At 41.9% G+C, this 24,428-nt stretch overlaps 1 protein-coding gene across 1 annotated transcript in view; it reads left to right on the top strand.

Annotated features, from left to right (window-relative positions):
- cntln (centlein, centrosomal protein) overlaps window positions 1–24,428 on the top strand; it is an 82,837-nt gene that overhangs the window by 36,279 nt on the left and 22,130 nt on the right. Inside the window, exons 13-20 of the mRNA XM_069689426.1 lie at window positions 5,697–5,797; window positions 8,271–8,368; window positions 9,288–9,817; window positions 13,121–13,202; window positions 15,954–16,020; window positions 16,361–16,632; window positions 20,486–20,707; window positions 22,190–22,287. Coding sequence (XP_069545527.1) covers window positions 5,697–5,797; window positions 8,271–8,368; window positions 9,288–9,817; window positions 13,121–13,202; window positions 15,954–16,020; window positions 16,361–16,632; window positions 20,486–20,707; window positions 22,190–22,287 — 1,470 coding nt within the window. The remainder of the gene's footprint in view (window positions 1–5,696; window positions 5,798–8,270; window positions 8,369–9,287; window positions 9,818–13,120; window positions 13,203–15,953; window positions 16,021–16,360; window positions 16,633–20,485; window positions 20,708–22,189; window positions 22,288–24,428) is intronic.

Genomic DNA, 24,428 nt, shown 5'->3' with positions numbered 1-24,428 from the left:
GGATGCACTGACAACAGAAGTGAAAATGACTCGGGCTTTACAATTCTCCAATTTAAAAGTTCACATGTACCAGATTTGGTGGCAACACTTCTTTTGTTAAAGAAAAAATTTAAACGACAAAAAAAATATTCCATTTGATGCGAGTATATTCATAATTAAACAAAGTGAGAAAAACTTGTATCAGATGAAGAGCAACACTTAAATGTGAAGTTAATCTTATATCATAGGCATGTGGTCAAAAAAAAGACTGGAAACATATCCCTGAGAAAAATGTAAATATGGTTGCCCATTTTTATTCTGGAGAAGAATTTCTGATTAAAATTTTGTGAAGGACATTTCCTCTTCAGTGAGGTGATATACTGTGTTGTATCTGGCACACAGCTCGGTCTCCTCACTCGTTAGGCCAGTGCTCCCTGAGAGAGCTGCTTTTCTTGCAATGCGAGAGTCGCCGCATGGCTTATGTTGCATGTCGTCGTCGTGCATTTTCAAAGTTTTCTGCTTCAAGTTTGACTGTTAAGTGTTGCAAAGTTTGTGTTGCCAGCACTGACAACACAACATTCTGTGCAATTTACACAGCAAATGTCGGCTAATCACTCATGTTGTAATGCAAACAAAGATTTCTTCATTTAGCGTCTCTTTCTGTTTCACATGTCTCTGCATCACGTTCCGGCTCAGTTGCAGCTCTGTCACATTTAGTCACAGCCCACGTTAGGAAATGCTACCAGTTGCCCTCCAATTTTAGCTGCTAATATTGTGCCTGTGCAAACGCTGCTTCAACGACATTACAAAGGTAATTTGTCTGCAGATGCCTACTTGTCTCGGACTGCCACTTCTGAAGTGATTTTAGATCACATCTGAATTTTTTTCCAGAAGTCTTTTTGCCATTACCAGTGCGACTAAAACTACGGTCCTGGGACGGTGTCACATACTCTGGGAAGATACAACAGACCTCCGTGAAAGATTCTGTGTTATTGGGTTCATTACTTGCCAAATTTACTATGATACAGTACTAGGTTGGACTAATACCAAAACTAATGAAGAGGTCCACTTGCAGAAGTTTTAATCTTCAAGACACACTTCTATGTCTGTTCTGTCTCCAAAAGTCTTTTCTGGAGATGTCATCAACACTCCATCCATCCATCCATCATTCTTCGGTTAGGTTAGGTTAGGTTAATTAGTTACTTTATTAATCCCCGAGGGGAAAGTTTTTTCTTCCATCCATCCATCCACCCACCCACCCACCCGTCCGTCCGTCCGTCCGTCCGTCCATCCGTCCTTCCATCCATCCATCCCTCCCTCCCTTACTTGTCTAAACTTGCTCTATCCTGGACATGTCGCCAGTCCTTCACAGGGCCAATACAGAAAGACAGACAACCGCATTCATGATCACATTCCCCCTTATGGCCAAATAAAAAGATAGATTGAAAATGGAAGACCCAGTTTTAACTTTTCCATTGCACTTCTGCCCATGATTTAACTTTTTGTCATAATGGAGGACCGCTCTCTTGCTTTCATTTAGCAAATAGTCTTTTTTTAAACTGCTTTATGTCATAATGTGATCATGAATTCACAAAGCCTGGCATAAAGAGCCATCAACACTGTCAACATTTCACCTGTTTAGAATATATCCTCGCTTTCTCTGTTTTTAAGGCGGCACAGACGAACTTAATTGACACTAAGGATGGTTTCCTCGGTACATGTCTGGCAAGTAACTATGAGCAGGGTGGGCAAGAAAATTCGCAGTGGGATCATTTTATCTGCCTCATTATGCATCTGTCTGCGGCACTCCATGTCCATGCTTGTTAATTATTGTTAAAGGTCTGTTGGTAAAAAGAGGCAGGGATTATTTAGGCTCCATAAACAGAATAAACACATGCAGTGCACCCTCAGACTTAAGATGCTATACTCAGACGACATCAAAGCATAAATTAGCTAGCGATTACTGGGGAAAAAGCCTTTGAGATCATTTGCACTGCTCCTCTGTAGAAAGTGACCATTATGGACGTGAACCTCCCCAATAAGCGACGTTGACTCTAATTAAGTTTAATAAAGTTTAGCCCAATGTTCCTCATATTCCTCTATTTCTTTTCGTTTCATCTTGATTTGCTTAAAGGTATTAGAAGTAATGAGAGTCTTTTGCCCCCAGGACCAGGGCTTAGTTGGAGGAGGGACACATTTGTGCACACACACACACACACACACACACACACACACACACACACACACACACACACACACACACACACACACACACACACACACACACACACACACACACACACACACACACACACACACACACAAACAGAATGTTTTATGCATGTTCCTAAATCAGACAACTAAGGTTTTCCCTTCATTAATTATTTGGTAAATCAGTTATGCTGTTAAAAAAACAAACATGTCTTCACACTTAGTTGCTAATTATAATGCAAACTTCAGTGTGCCATCAAGTCTTATTCAGTCTCATAAAGAGACAAAAGCAGAACACAAAGAATGTACTCAGAAGTACAATTCACACATAGAGCAGAGAATATTTTGTGCCTTGTTTATTTATTGTCTAAATTTGCAATGATGGATAAATTGGTATTTAGTTGTGCAAATGTCCTTCTCTTTCCCATATTTACAAAATACGGTACAACATAATGATATTGTTTTGTTTTATTTTATATTACGATGCCTTGCAGTATCAACAAGTATCAATATAGCGGGCATCCTAGGTTGTTTCCACCAGGGGTTTTATCTCGAATCCCAATTTTTCCTCTCATCAGTGGCCTATGGCTGGAGAGCCTCACTCTTAAGATTCACTGGTGCTGCATTGCCCACAGCTGAAATACATCGCCGGGGAACGTGAACTCCCACCAGTCACCATTTCTGCTGACACCCACCCAAACTCCCTCCCTGATCGAACAGCCTTCTAGTCTGAGTCTAACCATGGGGGAATCCCCCCACTCACCCCAAAACAAGATGCTTTCCCCAGTGATAAAAATGCCAGTGGTGTTTTCACTTTCTCACCTTATTCCCTGCTCTGCCCGTGTATTTTCTTTTCTTTTTGTGCCTAGCAAGAAACCAAGAGGAGGTTGGCATGTGAAAGCACAATGGCTGTGGATGATGTGGTGTTGTACACCCTTGTGGACGAAGGCTGGCAATTTGTGCTCTAAGCTGTGTTCGGTGCAACACAGGTAGAGACAAGATCAAATGACATGGAGTGGATAGCTCAGGGCTGAAGTTCTAGCACTGCATGAGAGCGAAAATGTTTTTTAAAACGGGGCCAAAAGAGCGGCGTGAGACACAGACTTACATTGAAGACCACATCATTACCAAACATAACACCCGTCTTTTGCCTTTAGTTTGCTGTCTGTCGAGAAACTTCTTTTGCTTTCATGCCTGCTGGGCGTTCTTTTACCTTAGGTGAAGCGGCGAGTTCAGAGGGATTTGAAAATTGTCCGGCTAGCTTCATTTGATTTGTCATCCAGATTGAAAAAGATACTCTGTAGACGATATAGCTGCAGAGAACTGTTTCTCCACTGTGATATGTAGGGTATGACATTTCGGATGAATTGCAGGTTACTGGAGGTAGTTTGACATAGTGAAAGGACTTTGTTTCAGGTACAGGCGGTTATAATGTGATGCAGATCTAAAACATTGATCTTTGAGGTTTGAGTTTAGTTTACTGGTACCACAGCCTTACAGTGTTGCCTAAACATCCTTTCAATTTCTCAAAGCTGTTCTTTTCCCATCATCAGAACCCCAATAGGCTGAAAATACTAAGCCTCTGTTTATCAAATCATATACACAGGCAAGGAAGCAATGTCTGTGGAGTGAGACTGTAAGAGAAGATAACAGCAAACACCTTCCACTTCCAAGAGAATTGTATTATGGGGCCTAAAAGGAAATTATAGTCCGACATTTGTTTTAATGTGTCGCCTAAAGAAAGAAACAGCGGAAGACAAAAGGCCGTACGGACTGAAAGATGTGGTCGTATTCAACAAATCATTTTAAGAATAAAAGAAAGAAAGAATAAACCCGGTTTGGCCAAGTTAACTGAAACCATTGACAGACACTGCAATTCCAGATATCACCGTTTTTTTTTTTTTTTTACATAAAACAAAACCCTTGTCACTGTAACATCGTGACTCACATAATATAACATACATGTACAGTAACTTTAAAACGAAAGCGAATGTAGCAAACAGTATAACAGTCAGTGTTAACCGAATTCAAAAATGCAAATAGACCAGCCAACTAAAGACATTTAAATGTATTAATTATTTTAGCTTTAACGTCTGTAGCTCTGTTACTTTAGATTGGAGCACACTCTGCAACAACTGAGTGTTAATGAATAACGGTGCAATAGTCCTCCATCTCATGAATGTTGTCGTGGAACTGGAGGCTCTTGGTCAATGTACTCCATTTGAAATCCAATCTCTCCTTCATCTACGCTTATCCTTCAACAAAAGTGTTTTTTGCATATGAACTCTGGTTCAGCATCAATACCATCAGCATCCGAAAAGGCATAAAAGAGAAACATGAGATGGAGCGGGCTCCTTCCACATACTGCATATTTCAGCTCATTTGTCCCATTAACAGCCTGGACACATAAGGCACTGCCGGTGTCTCATCGACTTGAGTTCATTTATGGAGGAAAATCTATAGAGGAGCGACACATATCCATCTGCTTCCTCATCCCCTCTGGGGAGAGTCATTTGTGTACTTATTTAAGCTGCGGTCAGCCATTAGGCCATGCCTCTACTGGACTGTGTGGGCTAAAATGCTAATTACTTCCCTTCCCTGTGTTCTGGCGATAACTTTTCTCATGTAATTTTCTTGGCATATGTATAGAAAAAAAAAACAACCTTGGTTGATGTGAGAAAATGAGATTGTTTCAAACAGTTAGACATGTATTTATGCATGCGCCTCGAACGTTTCATACTGGAACACGCATGCCATTTTCACCACGTGCCTTAAGAAGTCAGTCAGGAGGAAGACCTACCTTTGTAATGAGGTTAACTGAGAGAAGAATGCCACTACAGTAGTTGGAGCTTGTTTCTGGTGTATCTCTCTGACTCTGTGGAGCAGAGGGGAGGGAAATTAGGTGTGTGTTTCAGGTGTGGTTGTCTCAGTGGGCTTGTGTGTATCCTCAGTAGACTTCAGTTGGGGTCCTAATAATAACTTGAAAGTGCAAAGTCTAGAGCATGGCTCCACATAATTAGCCTTTAGCAGGAATCAAGCTAATTGCAGAGAGGTAATTGGGCACGCTTTACAGTCTGTTTGTCTGTTATGATTCACACACACACACACACACACACACACACACACACACACACACACACACACACACACACACACACACACACACACACACACACACACACACACACACACTGTACTTTCCTACCTTGGCGTTTCATGTTGCTTGTCACTTTGATTTCCAGATAAATTAAAAAGCATTTTAATTAGTTGGTTTCTTCACCATGTCATCTTTTCTGTTGGAAGGGAAGCCAGCACAGAAGAATCAAGGGAAAACGTGTAATAAAAGTTTCTACAATAATACATTTTGTGGAGATTTTAAAGATACTCATTGTACAGCGCTTGTGTTGATAGAGTTCACATTTCTTTTTGTTATTCCATTCATATTTGAAGAAGAATAGATTTGACATAACAGCAGTGTGAAGAAAGGTTTGTGTGTGTGACTGCAGAGCTGGCCTGGAGGAGGAGCTGGACCTGCTGCGAGTCCAGGCTGCGATGGACCGGGCCACAGTAAAGGAGTTCCGCCAGTGTCTAACTAATGAACACCAAGGTGAATGTTTTTTTCTTTATATTGGGGTTTTTGAAAATATAAAAAAAATAACCAAGTGACCATGATCTATAAAATCACTGTTCATGCAATTATTATGATCTATCTATTTGACTGTATTGTTCTCTAAAGCACTACAGAAGGGTCTGAGTTTTAAGAACAAAGTAAAAATAAAAACACTGGAAGTTTCACCTGTCATGGTGGAAAGGTGGACATGTTTAACATGACAGCACCTTTAAGCTTCCCTTTTACCTCTTGTCCATGCATATTAATGAGCAGAATTAATAAGACTACTCCCAGTGGAATTAACAGGACAACTCAATTTAGACTTGATCAACTCCTGGCAAATTGATTAAGAGATCAAGTAGGGTCCATCTTTTCTTCCTATGTCATTCCCAATTTTAAAAAGCACATCACTTTTAATCCAATCTGCAACCTTGTCAGATGCTGACCACTGCTACCAGTAGCCTTAATTAACTAGGTCAATAACAGATCTGTTCCAGAGCACTTTAATTTTCTTCACAACCAGGGATGGTGTCTGTTGGAGATGTAAACATGTGATTTAAAGGATAGCACTAATTGAAATAGGGGATCCTGTCCTATTGACACTCCAGTCAGGAATACCAGGAAATGAGCTCCTCCGAAAGGACATACTTAGTTTAACATCTTGTCAGACAATGTAAGTGTTACACAAGAGCACGAGTGTCTATTTTCTTGTCTTTGTGTTATCATTTTCTAATTTATATCACTATATTTAAAGTCTAGCGCAGGACTGTTCATGCCTCGCCTCACAGAAGTGTTGAATGCCTGTTTTTAACTGTGACAACAATCATGTTCATTGTTTGCAATCTTTTTGAAATACAAAACTCTGAAGCATCATTTCACAATATGTTTTTTGTAGAAAAGACAAACACTCATAAAGGCAGTACCTATTTTTATTTTATTTTAAGAGTATGTTGGTCACAATAATAATTTTTTAGTTAATAAATGCCGGATTTGTAATTCATTTTGTACTTTAAATAAGGCTGTGTCATTGTGGCAATATTTAGAATATTCAGAACTGGACTAAAAACAGTTTATTTTGTAGTAATATTTTTTTTAGTAAAGTCATTATTAAGAAAAATGTGAATGGACTCAACATTTACTCCTGAGGAAGCCTTGTGACCCGATCAAAAGGATGGAGGGTTGAAGCGCTCACACCAGGATCACACTAACGAAAGACAGCAGATGAAAGGAACAGTTCCTTTGTGCTGCTTCCTATGAGCAGACATGGGAGGGACGTTAATGTATGCCGCGGTGCCAGAACCTCCTTCAACATTGGGTGACTAGGGAGCCACCACGTCTTCTTATCAAGGTAGAGCGGAGGTGCCAACTCCCATGCCACCAGCGCTGGAGCTGGATAATTGTCTCCCAACCTGGTTATGTACCCAGCGAACATAGCAGCCCTCCTGTCCTATTTGGTGCTCTGTCTGATTGAATGTGACATGTTGGGAAGACAAAAGGGCAGCTTAATTCAAAGTAACAAACTTCCCTGGGCAAAGCGTCAATGCAAAGCAAGGGAGCAGCAGCTCTTTACCACATGGGCCGTGCTCTTTCTACTTTCTCCTTCTACGGCCTCTTTCTCCGACTCACCCTCCAAAAGATCAACTGACCTGAAAAGTCAAGGTCCTGAATATTTTATCTCTCTAACCTCATTGTACAAATTATTTTGGTCGTGCTGTCATGAATGTTTAAGAGGAGAGAATGAAAGGCAGAAAGTTTTATACTGTTTTGTATTGCCCTTCGCATATAAGTGAGCAACAGGTGAGGCGAATGTAATTCCACTTCAGCAGGTAGATACTGTACGTCAAACAGTGACACCGAGAGCTATTAGATTGTGTATGCATGCATAAATATGTGTGCATCAAATCCCTGAGCCCTTGGACTCTTGCATGCATTCTGTTATCATAAAGCCTAAATCATATGTTTGCTGAGGCCACTATTGAAGTTCCCAGAATAAAGCAGCATGTTTGTCTCTGGAGATTAGATGTCCTTTGGGGAAACACAGTGGACTACAAAGCAGTGCAGCCTGGGGCAATGTGTTCACAAGGGATTCAAGCACTTCTCTTCGTTTGTTTAAGATCCCTGGAGAGACATTGCACATAGTATGTACCACTGTGTGCTTTTGAACACTGTTTCCCTATGTCCTTGTGGACCACTAAATAAAACACTTTTCTATTAATCAAGAGAGAAAAAAACTATCATTTTCAAAATAGTATGCGAGTTTTAGCGGTGAAAATTTCAAGTCCATATGAAAACGGCATTAGTGAGAATGCATCATTTCTAATTTGATTGACAAAAGAATATTAAAAAAAAAAATCCTAGACCTTACTAATGCTAATTGTTTTAATGTACCCCTTTTATTAACATTCTATTGATTGAACAGCCTGAATTTGACACAACCTGTCACAATAACGAGCTTTGTTCCTCTTTGCAGAATTGCTTCAGAAAATGGTCGAGAAGTACGAGGTCAAAAGCAGCACTCAGAAAAAGCCTTCTCTTTCTTCAGGCCGAATGGAACAGTCAATTAAAAAGGTACAGCACTAAGCCATCACTAAGTGTTCTTTGTCACTGACAATAAAAGAAACCCGGCAGAGCGATGACTAAGGCACCATGTCTCCTGAAAAATTTGGTTTTGGTCTTTTGAGGATAATTTAAAAGTGTTCTAACTCTTTGGAGAATTGGTCATGTAGTTGCATTTTGAAGTCGAGTTTTGGATATAAAGTAGTTTGGGTCACAGTTTTAAGCAAATTTGAAAAAATACCCATAAATAATACATTTATCCCAGAAAGTGTTTGGTAGTTTAATATAAATTTTGCACTGGAACTGTTAGTAGGTTGCACATTTTTTGCACATGCTTTCAAAACTCTGTTTGCATTAATTTATATTTTGCCTCCTTTCTGCCTTCATGGTGGTGAATCATCAGCAGTTGGGATAGCCATCTGATTTTGTCTGAAAGGTACCAGGCTTCACCAGCAGGCAGAGTTAGAAGCAAATAAAAGGGAAAAATTGCCCGGAGGCACAAACCCAGCAGGCATCGACTGTTCTCTTTAACAGTCTCCACCAAAGATCTAACAAATAGACTAAGTGCTCCTGGTTGCTGTCTAGTTAAAGGTGATCAGGGTAAGGGGGTGCCAGTCAGATGTTCATAACCTTGCCTGGCTGAAGAGGAGGGCACCGCTCACCCCTCCCCATTCACGGCATATAAACTGTAATTACACACTTGGGAAAATGTCAGAGGAGAGGGAAATCTCTGTGTGCATGCTCTCACACAGGTCCAATCAGGAGCTGGCCTTGCTTGTAGAATTTTCCACAAAACACGGTGAACTAAGTTTTGACATGTTGTTTTTACTCGCAATGCAAGAGCAGCACGAGTGTCTCAGGTAAAAACTACAGATATGCAAGGGACAAAATCTATTTTGTCCCACTGAGGCCCCACATGTGATTCTTTCAGGTTGAGCAGCTGGAGCGGAGGATGGTGTCCCTGGAGGAGCAGACAGAGAGGCTGAGGAAAGAGAAAGGGCAGCTACTTGAGGCCAATGAAGACTTGGCCCACAACTGTCGCAGACTCCAAGCTACCGTGGATCATCTGCAAACCCAGGAAGCTGTCCATGAAGAGGCAGCCCATGCCCAGGCCCTGGCCCAGGGGGAGCAACATCGTGAGGAGATCATGGCTCTAGAAGCCCGCCTTGCCGCATCTAAAAAAGAAGATACCAAGCTTCATCATCAGCTGCTGAAGCTGAGACAGGACCTGGGGATTCTCAGAGCAGCCAGGGACTTCTATAGGAATCGTGTAGCAGGCCCAATGCGGGCAGGTGGGATCGCTGACAACATTAACAGCAAGGTCAAATTGAAAACAACGAGGCGCCGACTTCTGCTACCCCGGCGCAGCCACCAAAGAGTCAGCCCCAATCAAGCCATCAGCCGGCAAAGCCGCAGCTCCGGTCCTGCTAAGGACGAGTGGGAGGACATGAGCGTAGATAGGTAATGATACACATGCACACGCACAGATGCACTTATTCTCACAGCCTCCCCCCCCTCATTATTTTTAGGTGGTTGGAGTGGAGAGGGTGGGATGGCTGTATTGTGGGGGGCATGCAGCATCGAGGGGACAACGTGCATATGCAAAGCGTAAGCAAATGGGTGATTGAATTTCATTGTCTGTCTAGTTGGTATTCAGGAGCCAAAAGAAGAATGGGAGCAAGAATGATAGAGAGAAGGAGAGAGGAGGGGGAAACTACTGTCAGATCCTTTGAAATATCCTGGGACGCCTTGCTTGGAGCTTATTGACTGAAATTTGCATGCAAAATTAGCCACCTCTCTACACAAAGTTGAACCGATGCCAGAAAAGCCCAGGGATAAGGGGGCCGCCAAAGACTTGATACCTTCCAGTGATGCCATTTTCATGCACTAGTCACACCACCCCGAAATTGACAGTTTGGCAGTTTGATTTAATTTACTGGTTCTTTGCATATTTACTAACCCCCCCTGACAGCACTAAGGATCCCCCTGTTAGGACCCCCCTCCCCACACACACACACACACACACACACACACACACACACACACACACACACACACACACACACACACACACACACACACACACACACACACACACACACAACCATATATCCTGGGAAGCCTACCTCACCTTGTGTCTAGTTATGTTGGTTATCTTGTGGCATGTCAATTCACAAATGTGTGTGTGCTGCTCTTATTTCCTCCAGCCACCCCTTAACCCCCTCCCAGCACACACATACGGACACGCACTTCCTTCCCATTCCACGCTCCTCTCCTCTCTTCTCGCCTTAATTTGCTTAGATAAATTTTGAATGACCCTACTCGGATCAGTACCAGATGTCTACAAGCTGTTTAACACTCTCCAAATTAAGAACCATCGACAGTAATTATTTCATGTATGTTTTATGCAAAAAGCCACTGAGCCAACATCTATTGAGTGATGGTTGGAATGATTTGATTTCAAACACTCGCCAATATTTACTTCCCTTCTCTTTCTCTCCCTGTGTGCCTCTCTCTCGCTGCTCTCCCTTTCGCTAAGTCCTGCTAACTCACCATCTCTTCACCAACTAATTCATCAGACTGTAATCCACCCCAGCTCTATCCGCATGAGGCCATTTAACGGGGAATGGGTGCAGCTATGCCCTGCTTTCCTAATGCCTCTCCATGTGGCTAATAAGCAGCAGTCTAATAAACGCTTTACCTGAGAGTAGGATCTAAGTGGATTTGTGAAGAAGGTGTCTAAACTGAGATGTTGTCTTATTTAAGGCACCTGTCAACTGATTTGCTACTGTAAAGCCCTCTGTGTCTCTTATCTTTCAGGGGTCCTCTTCACAAATATATCGGGTAGAGGCTCCCAAAAATGCAGTATTTCTGCCTTAGGAGCTTTGGCCTAAATAGTGCCAGATAAAGACGTCAGACTCGTTAAGGCTACTGACAAGTCTTTGTTTTTTCCCCTTATTTTTCTTGCTGCCTCTGGCTCCCTCTCTCAAGTTTTGAGCTGCTGGAGGCAGCTGACCATTCTGAGCACATCAGCAGTTTTGCTGGCGAGCAGGTGGCCATGGAGAATATCTTACTGAATAGTTCTGTGAGAAGGAGTAAAGCGTGTGTGTTTATATATTTCACATGCTTTTGATCACTGCTCGGAGACGGTACTTTGCAGATGATTGGGAGTCAAATTATAGCAAGATAAAAATGTGACCTGTAAACCAGCCAACATTTAGTTTCATAGTAAGTTGTTGGGCCACCACAAGCTACCTGAAGGGCTTTGCTGCTCCTTTCATAGATTTTCAAAATATCTGAAACTCAACTATTGTTTCAACAGGTTATCGCTCATTTAATCCAGAGCTATAGGTTAAAGATGGATGAATTGCGCTGTTGCTAGTTTTTTCCAGGTTCCCTTTGTTCACACATTTAAACGTCTTCCACATTAGCTCAGTTGCAACTGGTGTGCGATGGTATATTGTTTTCATGTAAGCTACAAAAGTGTTGTATCAATGCAGTTGATTTACCATGGAGGTTGAGAGCATCTGTCCATAATCCCCCTCAGGTGTTGAAATGGGTTGAGATCTGATGACTGTGAAGACATATGATTTTTATACTCCTCAAAGCATTCCGTGTCCCCTTGTGTCCTGTATGGAAGCATCTGCCTTCATTATGTTTCCATATTTATTTATTTTCTTAAATTTATCACCCATCTGCATTTAACCCACATAGTCTAAGACCCGCCCTGTAAATGCACAGACGTGGTTATGTACAGCATGGGTACTCTACACATGAACACACATCTCTCCTGAAGTATCACCATAATATGCCGGCACAGCATTCTTAACTTTGCTGTATGTTAAAGCACGTCTAGGACACAGCTTCAATAGCCTGTGGGTACAGTTACCGTTGCTCTTGATGACTGATTCTCCTCATGTTCAGTATGGACAGGTGGAGTAGAGTTCTTGTCAGTTAGAGTGTTTGATGCATATTGTAAGTATTTTCAAATTAAAAAGTTAGATTAATTCAGAAATTAATTCATGAAGCTAAATTAAACCACACCTATTTTAGTTCAGGATGATGCAAGTAGCATTTTTTTGTAACCTATGTCACCCTGGTCTTTGTGGTGGTGATTAGTAATCCTCAGCGTGTCCCTGTACCCCTTCCAGGCCAGTTTTAACCCTAACTAGCCCCAAAGCCCTGTCATGTTCCAGTTAGATCCTCTCTCTGTGGTCTTTACCTCTGCTGCTTCTCCCAGACCCCACCTTAATAAACCCACCAGCGTAAATGTCACTGGCTTCCACCTTCACGTCAAAGGTCACTGTCAATAAACCTGTGTGTGTGTGTGTATGCGCGAGCGTGTGTGTGTGTGTGTGCCTGTGTGTGTCTGTGTGTGTGTGTCTCAGGAAGCCCTTACCGTGCGTCCATCAGATGCAACTTTGCTTGGCTCCGCTCAGCCGTGCCTCTCACACATGTCTGTCACACACGGAGGGCTAATGAAGGCCACAGCCGCTCTCATACATGTTGATGCATTCACCAACAGCACGAGACACTGCAGCTTTTCACTTAATTTACACCCACATTTACACTTCCAGCTCAGAAATTGGATGGGACATTGATTTTCTGTTGGAAAGAGGGGGGCAAAATGCACATATTTTTGCTTGATGTCAACTAAATCAGCCATAAAAGGTAAATTGGATTTTTGTCCAAGGGTGGTATTTTCAGAACCAGGGTTGTGGGTTCAACTTCTGGCCTTGTGATAAACTTCACCTTTCTCTACAGTGACAGTGACGAGGACTACTCGGACAGTCTCAACAGCGTGTCCTCGGGGAAATCACCTTACAGACCAGACGCTAATAGAAAGGTTGGTCCGCCCTCATCTTTTCATTGTTTTAAACAAAAAAACAAGAATAAACTTTAACAGTTATTAGTCCAACATGTATTCCTTGCTGACTACTTCTGCAAGAGTATTATTTTACTGGCGTTTATTTGAATAGTCAGCCTTTAAATGATTTGAATGTGTCTACCGGTTTGGTTTGAGTGGTTTTCTGTTTTTTTGTAACCACTTTAATTCTGCTAGTTCAAGATCATCATAGAAGATTTTCTTGAATCCCGAAAACTTTGACTGCAAACTACAATTTAGTTATCAGTACAGTATATTAAAAGCCACTTATTTGTTCAAATTCTTTTAAGAAAATGTAATTTTCAGCACATTGGTCCTCATTCACTAAGAGTGCGTACTCACAAATCTATGCTTAAACCGTTCTCACGAACATTTGACGGACAAATCTGGGATTCATCAATATCTTTCCTGAATTTGTTTATACTCTGCGTACGAACAAAGGAAAACAGCCTGCTGTCTTAGAAAATGTAAACACACACCTTTTAGCATGTTAAAACTGCATTCTTTAAAAAGGTTCGTGCAGTTTTGCTTTTTAACCTTAGTTAGAAGAAACACTTTTGAAAGGTGTGCCTTTTCTGATTTTCACCTCAGATACGCTTGTTTCAATAGCTGCTGTTGTGAAAGTGTTCTTTTTAGTTTTTGGTGCCAATTCTATCAAATACTCTTCCCTTTCTTTTCACTTGACCACTTTCTTCATGATACAGCTCCAAACAGGTGTCCTTATATGGAGAAAACGGGTGTGGCAGTATGTTAACTGCAGAGCGCGGATACGCGCCTGTCAAATTAGATTGATTCGGATGCACTAACAAACACAAGGTGGTGAGAACAAAAATTGTCCGGTGTTATTTTGTGCGCAAAGAAAGAACATTTCTACGCACGTATTAGTGAATGAGGCCCATTAAGAGTAAATTGTTCCTTATCAATAAAAACAAATCTGTGGATGTGCTTCACGAAAGAAATTCAAGTCAAATTTAATCCATGTCTTATCTAATTTAATTCAAAAGATTTATACGTGCTCATTTACAATATTTACAGCTACATTACCATAGCCATAGAACCAGATCGTATTAATAGCAGCCCAGTGACACTGAAAACTAAATCTGCTATGTTTCCTACTTCCTTATGCAGTAACTCAAGGGACGTACTTTTTATTCAAATACCTTCAATATGTACAGAATTACTTTTAACAGGATGGTTGTCAGAGCTGTCGGAAAGAAACTTTTGGAAATGGACCAAAGTATTTAGTGGATGATAATTTTGTAGTAGGACATGTCTTTGTAAACCACTGCAACTGTACAGCTGACCTCTTCTAAAGCCCGTGTAAGCTGGCCACCTAAAAAAAAAAATATATATACAGTTGGTTGCTTCTTTTTTTCTTTTTTTTTTACCTGGGCTTCAGTGAATACATGATAAGCTGATTTGGCAGCCATTTTGATAACCTATTGGAAATAAGGGCTAAAATGCTGAACATTCGCTGGTACCCACTTCTCAAATGTGAGGATACTTTTGCTTTTCTTCTTCATATATTACAGCAAATTGAATCTTTAGGTTTTGTCCTGTTGGTCAGTTAAAACAAGTCATTTAAATACATTTTACATTTACTTTGCCCAATACATTTTTAACTATTTTCTAATATGTTATAGACCATTATTCAATGAATCAAAAAGATATATTGATAATGATAAAACTGGTTAGTTGCAACTCTGGTGTTAATAATCTACATTTTTAATTCTGAGGGTTTCTGTAACTATTTGCTGAATAGTGTGGCCGGTGCCGGTCTGTATATCTTTTAACTGGCCACTCTCTTTATGCTGACATTCCCTGCGTGGGATTGTCGGTGCTCCTTCTTTTCTATGTCCTCTGTACAGTACACCATGAAATCAATAGGCCTGGACCCTTGCACTTGTCCACATCAAACCACTTCACAGCAGGACATGGCAGCTCCAAAGCCCACAGAGAAAAGTCCGTCAAGAGAGGGACCTTTAAAGATTTGATCTTCTCTCTTTTTGTTGGCAGTGGAGAGCAAGGTAGAAAGTGGAGAAAAAGAGAAGGTAGTTGTTATGAATGTAACCTGGGAGCTGCCAGGACCCTTATCTCAGATCCCCTTTTAGTTCCCCTGCTCCAGATCTGCTAAATGTGCACATCAACTCTTTGCGGGCTCATTGCTATGACAGCCCGAGCGCCTCACATTGTGCTATGTCACAAACCAAAGGGTTCATCTCCCCTCTCCTCTGCATGTGTGATCAAACGTGGCACTGATCAAATCCTACCTGACCCCCATACAAAGGATGTAGGCAGAGAGGAAGGAGGGGTGTGGTAGGTGGGGCTGTTCTTTGATGTCACTACAAACAATGGTGCAGTTGGGAGGTGTCACATACACACTTGTGCGTGCAAATGGCTGTACACTCGCACACACCTGTCATACTGTAGGAGTGAATCAGGGGTTTAAGACAGTGATTGAACAAAGGCGGCATTTGCAAGCATCTGTCAGAAGTAATATCCACGCTGAGAGGCATACAAGTTGGAGTCGGTTGAACACACTCAGGTGAATTATTAAAGCACAGGGTGATTTGTCTTGTCGCGTTAAACTGAGCGCTCCCTGTGATCATAGTGTCATTATGAGCCGCGTCTCAGGAAGCACAACATGTCAACTGTTGTGTTATATTAAACGGCTGCTTTTCGTCATTGTCTCTGACTGTTCCGTTCTTTTAGTCCTACAGGTGTTCGCCGATCTCGAACATCGAGGCAGAATGTAACGGAAAACATCCCAAGGCCCAAGGTAGCATGAATTTTCCTTTTTTGCACCCATGCTCAACTGCAGAGATCTAATCAACTATTAATTGAAGCAGAAAGACACACTCAATGTTTTAACATGCTGTCGATCGGAAACAAGTATTTGAGAAGTTAACAAGCTTTATTTTTTTCATAACGAATTGGTTATAAATGGAAAATGTTAATCATTCAGGTTGTTAAATATATCACAGTTTGCACTCGTGCACACAGGAAGACACTTTTACGTCCGCTTGTTAACTCCCAGCAGCAGCTTCTAAATAGGGATTTTGAGGTTTTTCTGCCCACCTGTCAACTCTGAGGCAGCTGCATGTACTTCCTCCTGTTAGACGATAAACAGCATGAGCCCTGGGACCGTGGGACAAGAGGAGAGAAAAGAAGGTGGAGGAGGAAGAGGATGCTGCTGAAGAACCAGCGCTGCTCCTCCTCTTCTTCTCTGCAGCAGCGCATCGAGTCTCTACAGCGTCACATTGACATACTGCAAAGTGCCAGGAAAGATGCTCTGCTCTCAGCCAGAGAGCTGCGAAGGGCCAATGGGATGATCACTGCACAGCTCAACTCCCTCACTGAGAAACTCTGCAACAGCAAGCAGCTCATACAGGTAACAAGGGAAAAACAATCGGATGAGTAAAAGGGAAAACCAGTTGTAAGTGTTATGAAGTTTATTATTTTTCTGTCCTTGTCTTTATTTTTGTGGTTCTTTTGTATTTTCTGGGGGCTGAGAGTGCAGCAGTAGCATGCCCTTATCATGCTTAATAAGTGAGGCTGACAGGCCTACCCTTGTCTGTGGAGGTCAGAACCACGGAGCAGAAGAGAGGGAGGGGAGTTTCTTACCCTCTTTCTCTCTCCTCCTGCAGAATGTTTCAGCGAGCCAGTGTGTCACCAGCAGATACATTTCTCCAAATAGGTGCACTCGTGTTCAAAGACACACACACACACACACACGGTGGCTGATTTTTTTTATAGATTTCAGTGCCACACACCCATTCAGTTATTTAGTACCTGCCTCCAGGTAGGAAACTCTTAGACCTGGTATACAGTATAAATAAAACACCAAGCACTTTGGTCCCTAAACAGTATCTTTTCTGTCAGGTCTCCCTGTACACATCAACATATGTACACACGAAAACACACACATCTTGACATGCACAGTCGTTAATCTGACAGGCAGGAGACTTTTGGTGAATTCAGATATGGCAGCAGGCAGCAAAGGCCCAGCAGAGACCTGATTAGGTGTTTGTGTCTATATATTTACTTTGTGAAATAGTACAGATGCAGTACATTGAACTTTGTACGCAGGTCGGAGTGCAGGCCTCATAGTGTTGCTACCTAGGAAGTGGCCCTTGTGCACCCAGCCAGGCATCTGATTGCTGAAGCCCAAAGGGACCTTAGACTCAGCAGTAAAGGCACATGTGCACACACGCACGCACACACGCACACACACACACACACACACACACACACACACACACACACACACACACACACACACACACACACACACACACACACACACACACACACACACACACACACAGATGCGCTGTTGTGTGAATGAGTGGACAGAGAGGGGAATTGTTGTCTTCTTGTTTGTTTCCTCTTTCCTCCTGCAGTATTAATGCCACTCCACCAGAGAAAGTTGGAGCCGACTGACTGGCCATAGCTAGATGTTGTTGCCCTCTCTGGAAAGGGCAAGAGGTGATGGACTTTGGGCTTGTTCCAGCCGGTCCTGGCCAACTCTCTAACTAAAACTCTCAGCTTGTAATTGGCTTAGGACAGCCTCCACAGGGGCCATCATGTGAGAAGTAGCATGGCAGTTTCACAGAAACTTGTTTGTGTTGCTCTGTCTCCTGATCCTTCGGCCATTCTGTCCTTCCCTTGTTTCTTCCTTCCTCGCCTACCTCCATCATTAAGTCATATTTTCGTATTCCTTTAATTCTTTCTTGCTCTACCCTATTTTATTCTATATATTGTATGTGTATGAATTTGAATTGATGTCAATATTTGATAACCGCATTTATAGTCGTTATTTGAACAATATTTTTGCTCTCCTTAAATCTAAGACATGCGAGAAGAATACACATGCAGTGGAAAGGTGTAATGTGGTTTGTTAGACTGTCCTTGGCTTTTCATGCTTCAGCCTAACTGAAACATGTGTTCAGCAGTGTGGTGACTCTTTCATCATCCAGGCAGCCCCACCACACTATCTTCATAGATTTCTTTGTCATCGACAGAAAGTATTTGGATGCTTTCGCTGTCTTTTCATTTTCATCTAAAGGGATCATTCCTATTTATTATGTAATGGGATTTTATTTATTTTTTCTCATTGTTTATGATGACACATTACAGTTGTCATTGTATTTTTTTATATATATATCTGGGAATAAGGGGACATTTCTACAACAAAGTTAAACAAAGTTTAGCAAGATGACGTCAAAACCCCTATTTTAGCACGATTCTGTTGATAACTTTGTTCATTTTTGTTTTAAACTAAAATTCTGAAATATTGCCCCTTTAATGTGGCATTGGATGCTCAAAAAGAATCTCAGGTGGCAGGTGAAACGTGCTCTCCTGTGCCAACACCAATCTAGCCCTTTACAAAATGTGCTCGTCACGCATATCATCCAAAAACAGGATCATTTGGCTGCTTGGATTATCTACTTTACTCTGTCTTTAATTCCACATTTGCCTTACCTGACTTGGCAGCTCACTGTGACATCGCCTCCTGAATTTACCAGCCATATCTCTTCAAGTGTAGAGTGTCCTGCCCTCCCCTAACATGTTAGGGGCCGGGATTACAGCAAGATTAAAGGGGTGCAACAGACATAATAGTCTAAAAATAAAAGATCCAAATATTATTGAAATGAATAATTAATAATAGTGGGACCACATGTCAAATAAAATGTCTGGCCAGCAGAATACATAAAATGTCTTTGAGGAATTGGTATAGTAAGACATCATACCTGTGTTTCAGATGTTTATTTCTGCTTACCAATTCAGTTTGACTATTTGGTCGATGCCGTTGTTACTTCAAACATTCAAGTATGTGTATGGGTGCACAACTGTTTCACCAGCCTGCTTCTTTTTTTTGTTTTTTTCTTTCTTTTTTTTAATTTGTCCTTCTAATGATTGACTTGGAACAGTTTGAAACCACTACTCACTCAGAAGAAAGAGAGCGAGGTGTCGTCTGTCCTGGCTTAATGGAACTACCAATGTATCAGTCCATGTTAGTGTCATCTCTCACCAAGGCTGAAAATGGCCTGTGAAATCAAAGCCTGTCTTACAGGAAGTGTCATCAAAGCCTCTCTTAATTCGTGCATCACTGCCACTGTGGCCAGAGCCCCACTTTTCATTCTCTACCCCTCCCTCTCCCTCGCCCAGCCTCCCCAGGGAGATGGCATGTGTGTCTTCAACAGAGCAGAGGAAACCTAAAACAAGAGGGATTCTATTAAAAGGTGTCAGCCAGCAACCAGATATCAATAACCTCCATGTATATGGAGCTGAGAGCAAACCCCTGGGAATCTGTGGTTTCACTTGTGTGTGTGTGTGTGTGTGTGTGTGTGTGTGTGTGTGTGTGTGTGTGTGTGTGTGTGTGTGTGTGTGTGTGTGTGTGTGTGTGTGTGTGTGTGTTCCAGCATTGACGCTATGTGTGCAGCATACATCTTCAAGTATCATGTCTCCTATTTGTGCCATTAAGCATTCCTGATGTTTGATATGATATCAGATCACCTAATTGTGTCAATATTGAACCAAACTCTCAGCGATGTGATTCTGGTCCAGGAAAAGAGCTTTTTTTTAATCTCCACTACGCACATGTGGTTAAGAGTGTTTATCTCAGATGCTTATATTTAGAATGATACACTGTACATTGTACATGATCAGTTAGTGCCATCATCATTCATCAATCTAAACACCCAACCACTCACCAAATGCCAAACCCCCCTCTGTCCCAAAGTGCTCTCTGATTCTGCTGGATGGCTTTATTATGCATGCCAATCACAGTGAAAATTAGGCCCTATTGACCGGGAACAGCATCATCTGTCTCCTAATTAGCATAAAAAAAGGAGTTTTATCACAGACAAGATATTAAAGCAGCGCCCGCTGCTCTCCCGTGGATAACACATACAGTATTTCAGACATATTGTGTTTACTTTCCCTGCGCGTTTATCATATTCATGCAATGAGAATTTAAAAAAGAAAGACTTGTGTAAGTCATGAAAGAGTCTCTTTCTTTCTTACAGCAATAATAAGTTTTGCATTGGAAGGCAGAAAAAGCTTGGTTTAACTGTCAGTTAGCAGCAGTGTATCATATTTCCCATTGCTTTTTAGCTCTCACCACCCCATAAGACCGTTACGTTGCCTTGGTTTAATAAGAGCAGACAAAACTTGTTTTTATTTGTGGTATCATCACCAGTAGCTTTGCTCACCATTTCTGTCTGTCGGTCAATCTGCAGAAGCTGACCTCTGACCTGGCTGGTGTGGAGCAGCAGAAAAAGGTTTTGGAGATGGAGCTGGAACAGTGGAGGCAGATCACGTTCCCTAAGCAAACTGTACCACCACCAACAGCACCGGCAAATGCAGAGTGCTCCTGCCAATGCAGAACCATGCCTGCCCCAGCTAGCCCTGCGCCCCAGGCCCTGGAGGCTGAGGTCAAACAACTTCAAGCCAAACTTAAGGTTAGCAGGTATAGAGTTAATGAATTGCCCTCATACTTTGCCTTATTGTTCATGCCTTATGGGATAAATCTCTTAATAGGATGATGGTATTAAAGACTGTGTTCATTTCCAATTTTAGTACTATGAAGCTTGAGTGGAAAAGACCATGAATAACAAGGAACATTTTCAGAGTATTAATGCTTTTTGACTTCAAACATGTTTCTGAGGAAGTGCTACTTTCATTTTGTTTTTACAGTAGCACATAATGCAAGCTTGTGGACAATAGTGAGAAAACATGTACATTGTACATTTTAGTTGTAATTTGCTTTTTGCTGCCATTCTTTTACTTTCTATGCTGTACCAATCTAACAGTGCCAGATTACACATGCATTTATGTTTTTTTTGTTCGAAAAAACATTTCCCTGGTGTTTTATCAAACATCAGTTTATCTGAGTCACTTTAACACATTACTGGTTTGGAACAACTTACAGTCCTTGAGGACTTCAAAAACTCTTAAAGAAACTCCGTCAAGGATTTACTTTCAAATCATTCATGGTTAAAAAAAAAAAAACATTCTTGAACCGTTTCAATTTACACTTAACATCACCTGAAATTGCATGTGATTTCAACATGAATTAGCATTTCTTATCATTTGATCTTATTTTGAAGTACCTGTCAGACAGGTGAGAAATGGGGAATAACAGTAGAGACGTGCCCTACATCATAGGGAATGAGGTGTGAGCGGTACCACAGTATTATCATCCTCTCAGCAGCCTGCTCATCAGTGTCACCGAGCAGATTGCTGCTGTCGTTACACACTGGCGAGGAAGTCATGTCAGGTGACAGCAAAAGGGAGAGACGAGGCATGCGCTGTGGGGGTGCACACACTGAGTGAGCGCATTGTCAAAGCTTGTACTGGTACAGTTCCCACAAGAGACAAGGGCCCTTTACACCAAAGTGAACATGCACATTCAAATATCCATCATTCTTCTAATCAGCTGCCGACCTGTCATCGTGAGCCATACGTCTCTGTTACTCATAAAGAAAGGAGTGAAGCGCAAAAGTAGTTTACAAAATCGTACCAGTATTTCCAGGTTAGATGCAAAACTAATGGCTAAAATATTCTGGTGTACACAACATTTATGGTTGACTGGCAGTTATATTTTTAAAACGGAGTTTTTAATGTTGTGGGCAGGAGGAGTTCCGAGTTTAAGCTCTTAGTTAGCGTTTTAGTTATTCATTTTGTTGGACACAATCCCGATTAAAATGTATTCAGCACCATACATCTATAAATAATTTTATCTAATTACTCGCCTTATGTCATCCACTTTGATTACTACAATTTCCCTCTTAACCTCCTTTAACACCTTCTACCCTCCCACTGTAACTATAATGAGGACGCATGCTGTGCTTGACCTGTCATCAGCTGTGTCACGAAAATCTTGCCTATCGTACACGCTCAAACATATTAACATGCACACACACCGTGTGCCCTCCCCTCAGGGTGCTAGTGCAGAGGTCACAAGGCAGGTGGCAGCTAACAAAGCCCTGCGAGGCCAGCTCCAGGAGAAGGAGAACAAGCTCTGCCAGCTGCAGGACAGGTTAGTTTCCCACCTTTGTCTTCATTAGTGCCACTTCTTCTTCCTCTTTGTGCTTTTTTCTTGTCTACAGTACAGCTCTTATTTTGCCAGTTGTTTTTCATCCTGCATCCCTCTCTCTGTCTTTGTCTCGCCCTCTCTCTGTGTCTCCGTCTGCATGTTTGCACATTCTCTGCAGCTCTCATCTGTAGTGTTTGATTCCACCATGTGGCAGCACTCCGTCTGCTGCACTCCACTTATGCATGCTTCTCTGTGTATCGTTTGTGAAATTATGCCTGTTCTCATGATCGAGCGAACAAAAACACTGAAGGAATTGGTGCGTGTGCACGTGGGTGTCTTTTTTTTTGTCGTGTGGTGTGGTGTGGTGTTGCTTACGTGGGTTGCTGATGTGGATTGCTGATCAAAGCAGTGTATCGATTGTTTGTGTGCCGCAGGAGGGACCATTTTGGCCCATGACACTAAAACCCACACAGCATCATTCTGGCCTGTGGGCCACAAGCCCTAATGAGTTACATGGTTCACCTACTGTAGCGCTTGCTGTATTACATAGTCATAATGTATAGCTATAAACCGTTCACTTTGGGAAACTGTCGAGATTTGATCTGAACAAGCCGTATATCATCATTCTGCATTAGTATCTCATATTCAAACAGAGAGATACCAAGGTACCAAGAACAACTTGGCTTGCCTCCCTCTGATTCTCTTTGTCTAGTATGCGGTGTCCTCTGTCTGCCATTCTCAATAATTCATCCAGGGCATGTGTACAATCATCGTGGATATGTGTTTGTTTGTGACCAAAGCAGCGAGTATCACAGCCCGACAGAGTGAGCATCCCTCAGCTGTGTTTCTGCGACAGCCTCAGCCTCTCTTCAGGCTCTTGTCACTCACTCACTCACACACACACGCACACATAACTCGCCATCTCTTCTGGCCTACCACTCCATTTGCCTCCATGGAGGGACCCCTTCTCAGAATGAAAGACATGTCTAGACGTCTCTGAAATATACATCTCAGCACACACACAGGGAGCAAGGCTGCTTCGCCTTAAAGAAGAGAAGGGGGGAAAAAAAAGAAATGAATTTCAAAGTACACCGGCATGTCCTCAGTCAATATCCGGCACTATGGCCCTGCCTTATTTATGAAGCTGCTTCTTTCATCTTCAGCCCTGTTGTCTATCAGCCACATGAAACATCCACCCACACTTCATCCTTAACAACATACACAGAAATGTGCGCTCTCACTCTCTTACGCACACGTACTTCAGACCACTGACTGTTATCATTACAATACACGCATGTTTGATGAACAATATTGCCAACAAGCACAGAACAAAGGGAACAAACGTGTGAGTAATCGGGATATAGTTTGAGGCTTCTTTCTCTCTTTCCACTAACACTCATAAATAGAGATCACACGCTCCAGCAGAAGCTCCGTATATCCCTCATTCTTTTTTATCCTCTATTCTTTTTGGGGTGTAGGAGAAGAGAACATCTAAAATAAATGCTGTCGATCTAATTGCCATTAGCATTGGGGCAAAGGGAGCTGCTGGGGCTCTTATTGCTGCTCTCCGTCTTTAAGTCAACACCAGACAGTCATCTGAAAGGTTCAATATGGGTTTTCTCATTAATGGCCAAATCCATGGGGTAACCAGCCAGCGCTACCTCCCCCCAAAGTCCCCAGGCTAGACTCCTCTCTCATTTAATTTAATGTCACTCCAATAGGACAAGCTCACATTTATTTAACCAGTCTGCCCTCAGGCATTCATCCACCTAGGGAGGCAGGGACATTTACTTACACGAAAGCATTTGCTCCAGCATTGCGTCATCTGTTTATTTAAAATACACAAACCGTGATGCGTGTGGGAGCTAAGAGATCCACCACATCTTTGAAAATAAAAAAAACAGCAAAAAACATTTTAATTAACTGCATCCTTATGATCTTTATTCTATTTGTTCCAATTCCCCAAGGTGTAGACAACCATGAAAAATGCCTTATATTTGCCTTTTATGAAAACAGAATAAAACATGCTAACATACTGAGACCATTTAAAACAAGGCCTCACTGCAGAATGCAGGAATATTAAACATGTCAATACAGCACGTTATTGAAATAGGAAGTGACATGTGGTGCATGTTTGCAACAGT

The sequence above is a fragment of the Brachyistius frenatus genome, unplaced genomic scaffold, assembly GCF_029030835.1.
Source record: "Brachyistius frenatus isolate BFR_SWC_R1_liver_20210118 unplaced genomic scaffold, ASM2903083v1 Contig_7, whole genome shotgun sequence".
In the NCBI taxonomy this organism is placed as follows: Eukaryota; Metazoa; Chordata; class Actinopteri; family Embiotocidae; genus Brachyistius; species Brachyistius frenatus.
Note: the sequence above shows the minus strand (reverse complement) of the source record. Positions and strands in the feature narration are given on the sequence as shown.